Source organism: Miscanthus floridulus, chromosome 11, assembly GCF_019320115.1.
Source record: "Miscanthus floridulus cultivar M001 chromosome 11, ASM1932011v1, whole genome shotgun sequence".
Lineage (NCBI taxonomy): Eukaryota > Viridiplantae > Streptophyta > Magnoliopsida > Poales > Poaceae > Miscanthus > Miscanthus floridulus.
The window spans coordinates 80,501,594-80,516,357 of NC_089590.1; the positions used below are offsets into that span (position 1 = coordinate 80,501,594).

At 47.9% G+C, this 14,764-nt stretch overlaps 2 protein-coding genes across 2 annotated transcripts; both read right to left on the reverse strand.

The window, feature by feature from the left end:
• Positions 1 to 9,259: 9,259 nt before the first annotated feature.
• LOC136493553 (FCS-Like Zinc finger 1-like) lies at positions 9,260 to 11,887 on the reverse strand. Its single transcript, XM_066489650.1, has 2 exons — positions 10,223 to 11,887; positions 9,260 to 10,128 (listed from the first exon to the last, which is right to left on the reverse strand). The coding sequence occupies exons 1-2, from the start codon at positions 10,354 to 10,356 to the stop codon at positions 9,870 to 9,872; spliced, it is 393 nt and encodes a 130-aa protein (XP_066345747.1). The 5' UTR covers positions 10,357 to 11,887; the 3' UTR covers positions 9,260 to 9,869.
• A 1,456-nt stretch (positions 11,888 to 13,343) lies between these two features.
• On the reverse strand, positions 13,344 to 14,311 carry LOC136493551 (FCS-Like Zinc finger 3-like). Its single transcript, XM_066489649.1, has 2 exons — positions 13,995 to 14,311; positions 13,344 to 13,881 (listed from the first exon to the last, which is right to left on the reverse strand). The coding sequence occupies exons 1-2, from the start codon at positions 14,228 to 14,230 to the stop codon at positions 13,725 to 13,727; spliced, it is 393 nt and encodes a 130-aa protein (XP_066345746.1). The 5' UTR covers positions 14,231 to 14,311; the 3' UTR covers positions 13,344 to 13,724.
• Between the last annotated feature and the right edge of the window lie 453 nt (positions 14,312 to 14,764).

A 14,764-nucleotide genomic window follows, 5' to 3' on the forward strand; every position in this document is an offset into this window, starting at 1 on the left:
TTGGAATTAGTGACATGGCTAGTTTGCGATCTGATATTGCTGACTAGGATTGACACCTTAGTTGTCCAATGTGACAATTTTAAGTCCGGATCAAACCCTTCCCAACTGCTCTCAACGATGTCGATCAATTCTGCAACGTGCCCCTCCATATTTTTGGTGCTCCCTTGTTTTTGTGCAGGCCGCTAGATCGATTAGATGATCGCGTAATGAAGTTGATCGGCGACGACAAAGATAACCAGGTGTATTCGCCTAGCCCTTTCGTGGTGCAAATTGGGTAGAATGAGTTATAACATCGAAAAATTCCACAAGCATTTGTTTTATAACATGCAGTATGCTTCAGTTTAGTGCAAAGTCACAATACATTCTGCCCTTTCTTCGCTTTCGGCACGATGCATTGCAGCGCAACATCCTTCTTGACGTGGACTCATCCTCTGGATGGCAATGGTTTTGTAACCAATGGGTATCACCCAATTTTGTGTCTATATCTATTCTCATGCGCTTAGCGAGTACTCGCGGGTTGCTCGTGCTCAAGAAGAAATGTAACACATACATTAAATTATGATTATATGAGAAAATAATACAACAATAAATATGTAGCAAATGTAATAGAAAAATAGTATATATGCCGTCCCTTCCTATATGGCACTAGTTATGCTGTTGGATCATGTTTTGGAGCAGATTACGTTGGAAGATGGTTTTAAATTATAGTTGCATATATTGGGTATGTACATATAGATGGATTTATATGGTCGGGTAGAGCATAACTATATACTCGTACACACTAACCCAATGGGTATGAGATTTTGCTCACATACCCATGGGTAGAGGTCATCGTCGCTCTGAAACGTGGAAGCAATTGAAACCGGTGGTCCGCCTGGTCTCGTACGCCAGGCAAAGGAGGTCCACGGGATTCAACAAACATGATGTCACTAATTTTATGTTAATCAAGAAGTGCTTTCGAGCCGTTCCAAAAGAAAAACCAAAAATATTGCTTTCGGTGGCATTAGTCATTAATAGTGTATTTGGTTTGAGGAGCTACTCCATCCTAGATGAGGTTGTGCATCACGAGTCCATTCCTCAAATTTTATGAAATGACTTCATTCTTCGTACTTATACTATTTATTAGCATGTGAGTAATAACGTGGTAATGCATCACCCTATTTCATTTCATGAACCAAACAAAAAAAGTGAGAAATGAGTAGATTATACCACATTCCTCGAACCAAACATACCATAAATTTTTTAACTGATCTTTCCATTCTAAACTGTTAATTGTTTTATTTTTATATTATTTTATCAAGATTATGAAAAATAAATTTCAATATATTTTTCTACAAACTTAATAAAACTTAGAGAAGTTTAGGTTAAAACTAGAAGGACAATTCTTAAGTTTATGTTAAAACTAGAAGGACAATTCTTTGTTTCTAATGTTGTTTGTAGTTAGGGTTGGACGAAAAAAAAAGGTATGGCTCGATAACTCCCTCGACTTAGCTTATTTACTTTTTCTAACGATCTGAGCTAGCATTTGAGCTCGTTCTGGTAACTTGAGGCGAGCCAAAAGAGAAAAAGGAAAAAAAATAATAGGCACAACTCTCGAGTCGATCTAACAAAAACATGACCTAACGTCCCATCTGACCTTGGAGCCACAGAGAGTCCCCAACCGACTAGAACCACACATCGTGGCTCTTCCCCCTCATTCTCCGACTGTTGTCTCTTTTCCAATTTCCCATACTCCTACGACCATCGTCTCTCGTACACCTGACGTGATGGTGCATTATTCGTAGTCGTAGGGCCGCAGTTCCTACAGCCAGCGTCTACAACACGTTACGTGTATACGTGACACTTCACCACACACCCATCCTACCTTCGCCCTCCACCATGGAAGCCACCAAGCAGCTGCTAACAACCACACGCAGGTCAAATCATCAAACGAGGCAAGGTACAAAATAGCTAAAATACGGAGCAAAATTAGCGCTCTTCATCTCTCGTCCATCCTTATTTATTTGTGCATGTATTGTTCCATTTGTTCAATTGATGGGATCCAAAAGTTATCTACCATTCCCTTTTGAAAAGGTTAAAGATTTGATATGGAAAATAAATTGGTCCTAATGTGCAATTGACATTTTCTAGTATAAGTTACCCAAATTCCATTTTCTATTTTTGATTTTCATACATAGCTCGCGTTCGAAACAAGCTAGCTCGAGCTAGCAAATAAGACATGCCAAGCTTGATATCTACCCCAATTGTACCGAACTAGCTTGATATGTACCCCTTATAGTACAATATAATTAAAGAACTACTTTGCAGTTACTACCTCCATCCCCAAATAAATTAATTTTTAGAGTTGTCTTAAGTATTTTTTTAAATCTGATCAAATTTATAGAAAAGAATGTAAACATTTATCACAACAAACTAGTACTATTAGACACATCATAGAATATTTTTTTATAATGTGTTTATTTGATTTCATAAATATTTGTGGCCTTTTTCTATAAATTTGATGAAATATAAAAAAAAGTTTGAGTTAACACAACTCCAAGAATGAATTTATCGGGCTTGCTAGTGGTCGGACGTCTCGACGGACGGGACGTTCGGACGCCCACACCTTCAGCTGTTTCCCACGCGGGGTTCGCGCTGCCTCGAACATCACTAGCATTGAGAAAGAGGGGGAGTTGGCGGCAGATGCCCAGCTTGCGCCAGGAGGAGGAGAAGAGACCGAGGCGAGGCAGTAGAAAGCGAAAGGGGAGATGTAACACTCGATCTACTTTTGAAACATCCAGACGCAACACTTGCAACATAAGTCTAAAGACAGATGGAACACTTGAAACATTCATCCGAAACACTTGCAAAAACACATGAAAAACACTTAGAAAACATTGCAAAACATAAGCAACATCCAGATAAAACACTTGTAACATATGTGTGAAACATATGCAACATCTAAATAAACACACTTGCAACATACGTATGGAAAAACAGGTGAACCATTGGGAACAAAAGCTTGCAATAAACATGTACAACCATTGCAACATATGCAACATCCCGATCTACTTTTTGCAACATCCGCATGAAACACTTACAACATACCTCTGAAACATCTGAAACACTTGAAACATACGCTTGCAACATGCGTTTTCAGCACAATGTCATCTTGCTGCTTGGACGAATGGACGCTCGATGTTGTGGAGCTCGACGCCCGGCGTAGGTCAGCGGCGGCGCATGGAGCTCGCCGGTGCAGCAGCGGCGTGGCCCTCTTGCGATTCTCCAATGCTTGCTCACGGCCTAGGCTCGTGCTCGTCGGCGCGACCCTGTTGCTGCTACTCTAGCGGCGTTGCTCGCTTGACCACAGTCGTCTAGCGCCGTCCGCTCACAGGGGATGGGGCACGGCGCAGCGGGCGATGGGGGTTGCGGTGCGGTGGGGGAAAGGGCACGACATGACGCCGCGACGGGGGATGGGACACAGTGGGGGAAGGGGACGCAGTGGGGCGAATGGATGAGCAACCCGGAATCTCAGCCACACCGTGACGGACAAATGAGCGGAGTGGGGATTTTTGTTGAGAGGCTGGTCCGCTGCGCTGCACATGACTGGGAGCCACGTCCGACGGGACCAACAGCCGTGATTGAGCGTTTCCGTTAATTAATTTATTAAAGGATGAAGGTGTGTGTGTCTCTCTCTCAATATACGGTTATGTTATGTCCTTATACAATTATACCCTTATAGTATTTATTATAATTAAAGCTATAGTCGTTAGTTGTGCTCTCAAACGATTATATAAAGTCACATTTCCTTTTATTGTTTCTGGTTTAAGGGCCATTGATGATGTCCCTTCAGTTTTATCAACTTTTTACACCGTGTACTTACTTTCCTAGGTTCTTCACCACATGTTCAGTATCATCGCTCTGTTTATTTGGACTTATTTGACTTATAAGTCGTACTTTTTTTAGTCAACGAATAATATTTTTCTCTAGTTTGCTTTCTGTAGGATGATTGATATACTGACTTAGATACGGAGTACCGTTGCTACCGCGTTATGGTGTTAGTATATGGCTTTCATATCCTTAGCGACAGAAATTAGGTACACTCGCAATGAGTAGAGATCCTTGGGGTGTCCTACCCGGCGTCGTGTGGGTTTTTTTTTGGTTTTCTGTATGCATAACTAGACACCAAGTACTCCATTGAAGACATGTATCATGTACGTATTTATTTTCTTGTTTCTTACTAGTTAACACTCGCTATTATGGTTCGAAATGAAGCCAGCCTGCACATGCTGAGTTTGGTGGAAAGCAGCAGCATTGAGAGCTGTTTTTCGGTCAGATGCATGGACTGCTATCCATGGAATCGTACATCAAAGGCCTCTGATGAGGCTCTGACATTTTATAACCTACTAACCTCTGCTGAATTAATAATCCTCGCAGCGATCCTCAGAATAGCGCAAGACAGTGATCCAAGAGTGATCTCACCTCACTTAAAGTAACCACTTCGCTTGCTAATCACTGTCATAGTGTCATGGCGATTGGCGGCCTCATGGGAATTGGGTAGTCCTCGAATAGAACATCCAGGAAAGAGGCGCCTCAGCTAACTCGATTGCGTCCATCTGCACTTTTCTGAAATGAGAAATTAGCTGAAAAGCACTGCACAATGCTGTAGTAATGTAAGAAATTATTCATATATATCTTGTAATCTTCGTGATGCATCAAAACAAAAACAAAAAGGGTAACGTTTCTCTATTGTTTTCAGTCTTCTGTGATTGCAGAAGGAAAAGAGAAGGTTTTGGTGGTTTAGTTAAGTGCGTTTGGGTGGCAAGCTTAAGCCAGCAAGGTTGGAGGCGCCAATGCTTTGTTTCATCCTAGTAGCAAAGTCTTTTTTTAACGTCCAAGAGCAAAGTTGCTATAAATGGTCCTGCTGTTCTGAGTTCTGACCACAAAAGAGAAAGCCAGATTTGACCAACTTGGGCTGGAAGGGAAGACGGGCTGCTAGGTGGGCTGGGCCCAGCTCCGGTTTTGTTTGTGGAGCGGCACCGCTGCACTGCACTGCACCTTAACAGATGGAGTAGCACTAGTTTCTCAAAAACAAGATGGAGCAGCACTATACTCTAGTGACACCCCCTACCATGATTAGGTAATTCATTCATCGCTGCTCAGGGCAATAATGAAGTGGGGGCAGTACCATTACGTGTACGTCATCTAACTCCAGTGCTTGGCACAAGTATATGGCCGGTGAGGTCGTCACGGCCCAGTTAACCACCCCTCTGATCGCTTGCCTCCTCACCAACCAACAGGCCCCAGTACAATCAGCAGCATAGATTAGTAGCTCTCCACTCCATTAGGACCATTACTAATAATAAAAGAGAAAGAAAAGAAAAATGGATCTCACTGAGGTGAATACTGAATACACTCTGCCTCCTTTTGTGCTGGTCCGCCACCACTCTCACAAGATTAAACAAGTGTGCACGGTCCCCATGCCTCTCTCCTCGCTCGTAGTATTTGGCGAGTTCGCCAACATGTATCGGATGCTCCGGTCATGAAACCGCGGAACCCAACAAAAGTGCGGCAAATAATTGGTCACGGGCAGGCGGCACTTGTTAATCGAGTGCTTCGTCTCGGTGCCATTGTGGTCACGCTCACGCCTTTGGAAGGTTGCACGCACGCGGCACTAATCAATCTACTAGTAGCTAGCTAGGCCCTAATAATCAAGTGAAATGGAGATCTAAGCAATAGACCTTGCGAGTAAACTAGTCGCCCCAATCGTCCTAGCGGCCATGGGAGGAGGTAAAATAAGGGCAGCGAGGTTGACGGGCGCCGAGAGCTGGTCTCCTGGATTCCAACCGGCCCGGGGTTCGCGCTGGGGGGACACATCGGTGGACGGTCACGGGCGGACCCCCATGGTTCCATCTTCCATGGCACGGCTCGGCTTTGGAGCTTGAGCTCGGAGTCAGAAAGCTCTGGCTTCTCTGTGAAGAGACGATCTGATCGAAGGAGTGTTGAACAGCAGGTCGCCATCAAGAGTTAAAGAAATTTGTGGCGGTTAGAAAAAAAAACCACATGAAAGGAGAATCATGGATGCGATCAAGCTAGTAGCGGTGGAGGTGCACTGCCTCACGAGAATATGGCAATATGCATCTCCTTTTTGCTGTCGGGCGAGCCAGGCAAGATGCCGGGAAATCAGGCGGGAAAATCTCGCTGAGGATCTTATTCCGCAGCATGCAACAGCGATGCCATCTACGGGATTAGGGCCTGTTTAGATCACAGGCTAACAACTAGCAGTTAAAAATTAACTCTAATCTATTCAAACACGATGGCTAATGAGTGGACTAATTTTTCGCCAAGTCTTTAACTACTGTTAGTCCATTAACCAAACGCAATTTGCTAACAGGAACTAATAGTTCATCTCGCTAAGATGTATGCTTCTATTAACCGGGAATCTAAACATGTACAAGCTATAGTTAGGTGGCTAATTCTTAGCTAGCCATTTTTAGCTCTCTGGCTAAGAATTAGCCTTAGTTTTCTTAGCCTTAGTCGATCCAACATTCGCGAGTTTGCATCGCTGGCTCCAGCCACGCACATCTGTCATCGGCTTTAGTTCTTTCTACAGCGTATGCTATGGAATACCATACTTGTCCGTATTCACGCTAGTGGCGACAATATGCCTACATACTTTTATTGCCATGGAATACTAATATAATTTAAAATGAATGTTATTATGTTTTAATTCGTTAAGGAGCATTTCTCATTACTTTTAAATTACAGAAATATATATTTACGGTTCATGTATGCATGTATGCTTGATCTACATATGGGTTTAATATGAGCTAGTTTTCTAATATAGTTGTATTAATAATGGGGTGGAAGTGGTACTTAGAAACATAGATAGGCCTACTTCATGGTTATTTTTCTTTCATGTTGATACCACCTGTCGCGGGGTTGAAACCGCGACAAGCATTGTTGTTCGAGTCAATATCAGAGTACGTGTCTTCGGTGGCTCGAGTGGACTCAAGAACACAAGAATCACAGAGGAAAACGCAACGATTTATCCTGGTTCGGGCCAATCGATGCCGTACATCCAGCAGCCGATGATCCTTATACTCAACAGCGCCCAAAATCGGGGGTTACAACGGAGTGCAGAGAGGGATTTGGTAGGGGGTTAGCTCGGTGCTAATCCTAAGGTCACCTTGCCACCGGTGGAGCCTTCCCCTCGTCGGAGAGTAGGAAGACGACGGATGCGGTGGAGGAGCTCTCGGTGCCCCTCCCTGGGTTGCTCTGCTCTCGGGGCCGAGCCGGAGCGGATCGATGAGGAGTGGAATGATCTGTCTTGGATTGTCCTCCCCCCTCTAAGGTCTGACCTCATCCCTTATATACCGAGATAGGTCAGGTACATGGCGGTTCGGGGATATGTCTACGGTCTACATGTGTCGGAATCTAGGAGGGTCTTGCAGTGGCGCTATGTGGATCGTGGCGTGTCGTGGAGCTGAAGAAGCCTTGGGCGTCGTCCGGCTGCTCTGTTCTAACACTCTACGTGTCAGGCTGTGTCGGCTTGGACCGGCCTCCTCCAAGTGGACCTTCTGGAGTCTTCTTGCTAGCGAAGGAGGTCGGCTCCAGGGGCTGATGCGCGGGCCCGGAAGCCGCCAAGTCCCTGGAGGCCGAGGGAAACTTGTCTTCTTGTGTCACGCCCCGTGCGTGACCCTGTCGCGGGAGCAGCCGAAAAGGCCGCGTCCGGAGTGCGGCGTCTGGGATCCCCTGAGCCATGGCGGCTCGGGGCGCGTCTTCTTGTCCCTAGACCTTGGCTGGCGTCATAGGCCGGGCAGGAACCAAGGGCTGGGCTCGGGCGAGTCGTCGATCGGGAGCCTGAGGCTCGGGTGAGCCCCCGAGCCCTGAGCGGGGGCTGCGGCGTGCCCAGGCTCAGGCAGGTTTCCTCGTCGGAGGGTGCGCGCGAGCGTATCCAATGGGTATAGCCCTTGAGCCCCCGGACGATCCTGGAGGGTTCGATCGGGGTCCCTTCGGTCGGGAACCATTGATCTCGAGGCTTAACATACCTATATCTTAGGATCTCGCCACCACCTATTTTTTATAAAACATGTTGACGCCACCTGTTGGTAATGAGGAGTAAATGTGAGGGAGATATTTTAATTTTTATTAATTTTTTTCTCGAATACGCAAAAGGTTTGCGCATCTTTGTATTAAGATCGAGAAATAGTGAAAATTACAATGACACGTCACGAACCTGGCACACTAGAGCGGGGTGTTAGTGTTATACAATCGGCTCTGCCCTCCCTAGCATAGGAAGATCATGACTATTACTCGCTAATCATACTACGTAGCCATCATCGGTGATCAGACGCGCCGGCGTGGGCGACGCCTTGGTCACGCTTCTTGTGGGTCTGGAAAGAGCAGTCGCATTGCCTCAGCATGCAGGGGTTGAGCTGGTCGACGAAGATGTTGTCGTAGGCGTCCTTGGACGCCGTGGAAGGCCTCGTCTGCCCGTCGAGGTAGCCCATCTGCTTCATCACCAGCACCTTACCTTGCTACGAAGTCAGGACACGTGAAAGCGCCCGAGCGGCAATCCTCCTGCTATGCAAATTAACGGGTAAATTTACATTGTGGTTGATAATGATGTAGGTGGATGCAAATTTAGTTGTCTTTTATAATGATACAAGGGGGTGTTTTGTATGCATATTTTAGATGGTTAGTTTATGTTATGCTTATTAGTAGCAAATTTAGTTAATTTTTAGGACCAGTTTGGTAGAGCTCCGTTTCTTGATTTTTGAGCTTCGCTTCTTAATTCTTCGGTGGAGTGATTCTAATTGGGGGCATAAGAGAATTGATTCTAATGGTGATTGAATGGGGAGCAATGATGAGCGTTTTTTTAGCTCCGAGCTCATAGTGCAGATGGAGAAGTGAATCTCATTAGCTCCTCATCAGAATCTAGTTGAATTTTAATTATTTGGTAGGAATCCACATAATTTGCTCTGAAGAAGCTGAAAGCAAAGCTATGTCAGCTGGCCCTTAGACCATAAAATAGATCCAAGGTCTATTATTATTGACAATTATTAGAACTTATAGCCAGATGTTCCTGATTTTTATGAGAATCTTTTAGGATTTTATCTTCTTTTCAAGCAATGTGGAGGCTCTTGAAAGTCTCCGATTAGCAATTTTAAGATTTTGGGGGTAACGTAACAAAGTATGAACTTTTTTGGTACATTTAGAGGCTAGAGCGGAGATAGTTAAAAGATTGAGATTTTGAAGTTGTATTTGTAGTGCCACCGCTGTTTATACATTCCCACTATTACATTTCGTCATCGCTCTGCTGCCTAAATCCACTTCACATATTCTCTAGCCCTTCGTGTATTTCACAAAGGTTTTGTCTCGTATCTTTTACAGTTTGTGCTGCCGCCTCAGTGACAAGCTAAAGGCAATACATGCAGCACCCAGGAATAATCTAATATAAGATGTAGCCTGTAGGTATACATTCAGTGTCTGAAATACATACTAGTCTGGTAGGATAATCCATACGTATTTCATTCCACGAAAGCAAGAACTACAGCCAAAATATGAGGCCCAAAGGAAGTGGAGGAGAGACGCCATTGATCCATGCACGGCCACGGCTCTCCGTCAGTAGTCGTCGTTGCAGCATGGCTCTACAGTTCTAGCCTTGGATCAGGTACTACGTGTATGTAGTTGTAGTAGCAAAAACCCGAGCCAATCGCTCGGCCGCGTACTTACGTACTAGTGCATGCATGCAACCGATCCCTAAAAACCCAAAGGATTCGTCCTGCTGCAGCACGCGTCAGAAACCCGCGGAGAAGGATGGATGTCTGTCCCCCGCGGCCGCGGCGCGGAGGGAAGTGTGCGTGCGGCGCGCGGGTTCCTCTTGCTCAGACGCGCAGCGCGGGCGCCCTGGCGAACCCGGCGTCGACCCACGGGTGGTGGTTGGCGTCCATGCCGGCCTTCCGCGGCTGCGGCTGCTGGTGGTGCTGATGGTGATGGTGGTGGTGGTGGTGGTGGTGGTGCCGGTGCTCCCTGCTGCGTGCGGTCAGCGTGTGCGCCGCCGCGCGCTTCTTCCGCCGGTGCTTCGCCCTGTCCACCTCGATCTGCTGCTGCCTGCACTCCTCGCTGCAGAACGGCGTGTCACCTCTGCACACGCAAACCACTAAGCCTCCGCCGATCCATGCACGCATCTGTCTTGGATATACGCAAAAAAAAAAAGGAACGGTCGTGTAGCGGCGACCTGTACATGAAGATGTCGCCGGAGAGCGACTTGGCGCAGAGGGAGCACTCCTCGAGGAAGTGGTGGATCTGGACGACGTCCGCCTCGTGGACGTAGAACATGGACGACGGCTTCATGGCACCGCCCCCCTTCATGCCGCCTGCCTGCGTCGCTGCTGCGCGCGTCGCTGGGGGACGAAGAGAGGGAGCACCACCGCGTGAGGGCGAGGGCCTGGCACCGGAATCCCGAGGAGCTCGGCTAGCTTGCGGGACTCTCCGGGGTGGCCGGGCCACGTTCAAGTAGTGCCCCCGACGCGGCCATTTTTAGCCGCCCAGAGAGAGGAACAGGGAGCGTCTGGGAATTCACGGTCGCCGGGAGCCGGAGATATGAATAGGACAACGTGGCTAAAATTAAGCAGAGACTCGATCTTGTCTTAAATTTGCCGCTAATTAGTAGTATTATCTTGCTCTGTTCTCTTTTTATTTCGGAACAGATCTATGGCCACTAGCTAGATGCACTGCATCACGTTCGTGCCAACTTAGCAAAGGGCAAGGATGCTAATGAAAGATCTACCACCACAAGGAACAAACAATGCGAGCTTGCATTGCCAGCTTGACCCTGCTCATATGTGAACGTGACATCCTCCAGTGAAACGACAAACTGATGACCACGTCAATGTCTTCTCGAACTAAAAAAAAAAGTATCGAAACTACAGTGCGATTCCACATGTACACGACCCCAAAATTTCTACTCCTGCCGAGGCCACTGTCTCGGCAAGGCGGAACGAGGACATCTCTCTGATAAAAACATTCGTGTCGCCTTCACCGCGCGTCTTTTACCTCTCCAAAGCGACAAGAACTGGCTAGCTTTTGCTAGCAGCGCACATCGTTTTCCTTACCGTCCAGGACGCCATTAAAAACCGGTGGCGACACGCACCTCGGCTCGTTCAAACTTTGGCACCTCCAAGAGGTCGACAGCCCACTTCCGTCCAACGCGCCGAGAGGTGGACAGGCAGGCGGGCGATTCCACCGCGGCATGCCCGCTTTCGTGCCCGTACGCGTTCGTCTTCTTCCTGGCGTTCCACCCAGACCGTAACGCTGCAGTACAGGCTGCAGCAATCACCGTACACGAATCCACAGGCTACCATGCTTCACATCACATGCGCGCATGGCGTGGTGCCCTGCTGGCGCGGTCCTGTGCGTGTAGGCAGCGGAGGGGGGCAGGGGCTGGTGGCGCGGCGCGGCGCCAGGACGTCCTGGCACGCGCATGCGGCGGAGGCATGGGCGCGCGGCCGCGACACGTGCGACGCCGGCGTGGGTGCCCCCCGAACCACCGGCACCGGGCGAGATGCCGCTCGCGAAGCGCAGCGAGTGTTCCTTGCGAGCTACGGTCGCCAAGGGCACACACGGCGGCACGCCGGCAGACGGTGCGCTGCGGTGCGCGCGGTCGTGGAGCATGGAGGGATCGAGGCCGTGGCCGCGTAACGTGGCGGGCGGAATCCGAGTGCTTTGTTTAAGGCCCTAGATTGCCCAAAGGATTCCCGGCGGCACATGGACGGCAACTCGCAGGGGCGAGATGAAGAAATCTACGGCCCTGGTCGAGAAATATTTGTTTAGCCCGGGGTACGCAACGGTGCCAACATGCTTTTGTGTACGCTACGGTCAGGCACTCTAGAAGTAATAATGGACGGTGTGTTAAGTGGCGGAGCGTGACCAATAATTAAGGGGGGGGGGGGGGGGGGGGGGGGCCAAATTACCATTACAAATTTATCAGAAACAGTAGATGTTAGATTAGTGAGAAAGTAGTAGACTTATAGTACATTTTATAACGACGGAACCATTACGAATGTAGTCATATAATAGAAACTAAAATTTGGTGCTAATATAGGAGGGCATCTCAGGCCAAACTAGAGAGGAAAGGTGATTAGAAAATTCATCAATCACACAGTTGAACTGTCGCTGCTCAGTCCTGCCGTAGATGATAGATGAGGTCAGTCCTGCCACTGCTCCTGTGCAGGTTTCATGCAGATGCAAAGGGCCAGTTTAGTTCCAAAATTTTTGGCAAAATGGACACCGTAGTATTTTCGTTGTTATTTGGTAAATAGTGTCCAATCATAGTCTAATTAGACTTAAAAGATTCGTCTCGTGGATTTCGTCTAAACTGTGTAATTAGTTTTATTTTTTATTTATATTTAATATTTCATACATGCGTCTAAAGATTCGATGTGACGGGGAATGTGAAAAATTTTGCAAAATTTTTGGGAACTAAACTGGGCCAAAGATACAACAGCTTTTCAGTCAATCAGTCTTGCAGTTCAGACGGTTTCACCGGCCAACCAAGCATATACTACTGCAAAGTTGTCTGGGACAAGGGGTCGGAGACCACTTTGGCCTCCACAAGGCTCCGCCCATGGTGTGCTATTGGTTATTGCACGTACGAGCACAGCCCCCTTATGTCCTTGTACCTAAGAGGCTGGCATGTGGGCCCGGGACAAGATTTGTGGTTTGTGGGCCCACCTTCCAGAGAGAGCCCATGAAGGAGTTAAGGGAGAAAAGGAGCGTTGATAGTGCATTTGGGTATAAAAATCACCGTTGTCGCTGTCCATTAGTGGTGTGACCTCAGGTTTGTAAGCTTCCAGGAAGCAGGCCTCATGGACGACACATGACGCTCGGCTTTGCTTTGTGATTTCATTTCTTTATTACTGCCTCCGTGCTCCTTTTCTTTCGTGGGGAGCAACAGCCATGGCATACAAGTTCACTGCCAATTTTTCAGCACTAATAATAAATACGGAGTAAACAATTTCTCCCAGGATTCTCTCTCTCTCTCTCTCTGAGTTTTCTGCTCAGCTGCTCGAACAACAAGCAGTCCCGGTTGAGGTTTCTGCAGCCTGCAACGGGAATTGTCTGTTCACGGGACAGGAACAACTGAATAAATAATGGTCATTTCAGTCCAATTGTCTCTTTTTTTAACAGCAAAGAACTCCCCCCAAAAAAAGCATTAACAGCTCAGGCAGCATAAGCATGATTTTTCTCCTTCACAGTTCACACCAAAACACATGATTCTGCCGTGGCGGTAAGCAAGAAGACATCTAAGCGAGAAATCACTAGCTCAGAGGAAGGAGCAGCGGAAGACAGCTGAAAACTGACGAGAAATTCGAGGACTTCTTAGGCCTCTCACTTGTTTCATACTAGCACGTATCGACAGGTTACACGGCAATCCCACACGCAGCACGCACACCTTTTCACTCGTGCAACCGTGAAAGAGGAACAGAACCCGTGCAAACTCACGCTCAAACCAAACCCTTCCATCTCCATCTTTCGGAGATCAAGAGGAGGAGGTCATTCGATCGGTTTCGTCAACCAACGAAGTCAAAGGCGCAGCCGCCCTGTGCCGTGGCCTTCTCCTCCGTCGAGCCGGCGGCGATCCACACGCATCATCGTCCTTGCTTGGGGTTCTTCTTGTTCTTGAGGTGGAGCTAAATCCTACTACGTTCGTTCGTTTCCCAGTGCCCAAAAATTTGTCATCACCACGCCCAGATGGGGATCCTCTGGGGGCTCTGCTTCTGCTGCCGCTGCCGCTGCTGCTCGGCCCGCCCCGTCTGCTTCAGCCGCTGCTCCCTCGCCTCGTCGATCTCGATCTGCTCCTGCCGGCACTCCTCGCTGCAGAACGGCATGTCACCTCTGCGATAACAAAAACAGCCACACCGCCGTCAGCGAACCATTCCTTCCTTCCTCCATGCCATGGAGATCTCAAGCCCCCCTGGATATTCTAGATTGGTGGTGCTGTTGTTTACCTGTACATGAAGATGTCTCTGTTGCCGGACAGGAGTTTCCGGCAGCGGAAGCAGATGTCGAGGTAGTGGTGGTGGCCGTGGAGCTCGTCGGCGTCGTCGCAGGGGTCGCAGAACATGCGGCCGGGCCGCCTCGGCGAGGCCGCCGGCTTCAGAGGGGAGGAGGAGGAGTGGCCGGAGAAGCCGGTCTCGAGGTCTTCGTAGGCCTCCGTGGAGATGGGGTGGTGGTAGTGCGCCATTTCTCCTTGGCTCTGTGTCTGTTTCCTCGGCGAATTGGTGGTCTGCTTTCTCTTTTCTGGTTGCGAAAGGAAGGAACTGGAGTGCGGGGAAGACGAGAGCGAGGGGCTTTATATTTTGGAGGGAGACGGAAGGGGGGAAGGTGGGATTTCTCATTTTGGTCCTCGGTTTATTTGTGGGGGTTTAAACTTTAAAGTAACCCCTCACATCTTTATGCCCAAGTGGAGCCATGTTTTGCTTTTTGCATTGGGCTGTTCAACAATTTTTCACCACAACTTTGAGGGCTTTTGTTACAACTTATTACAAGTGAACTGGAGAATATACTGCCGCTGTGATAAGAAAACCTTGGTGTGGTTTCAACTTTCTTCACATTCCTGCCACAGTTCTTCTAGCGATTCATGTGGGTGAAGATTGTGATAAGCAATTAAGCAGATATTTATGAAGTAGATGTGTAGCTTGACTGCTTGAGTACCACCCGTATATAATCCATTTGGTAAAATATGCCCGTCTCATTTGATTTTACACGGTCTTCAATA

What these genes read in the sequence shown, in the direction of transcription:
- LOC136493551 (XM_066489649.1), bottom strand. Translation starts at nt 14,230, where the DNA reads ATGGCGCACTACCACCACCCCATCTCCACGGAGGCCTACGAAGACCTC. An exon ending in AGAGACATCTTCATGTACAG is followed by an intron (nt 13,882 to 13,994) that starts GTAAACAACAGC and finishes TTGTTATCGCAG; the next exon opens with AGGTGACATGCCGTTCTGCA.
- LOC136493553 (XM_066489650.1), bottom strand. Translation starts at nt 10,356, where the DNA reads ATGAAGGGGGGCGGTGCCATGAAGCCGTCGTCCATGTTCTACGTCCAC. An exon ending in GGCGACATCTTCATGTACAG is followed by an intron (nt 10,129 to 10,222) that starts GTCGCCGCTACA and finishes TTGCGTGTGCAG; the next exon opens with AGGTGACACGCCGTTCTGCA.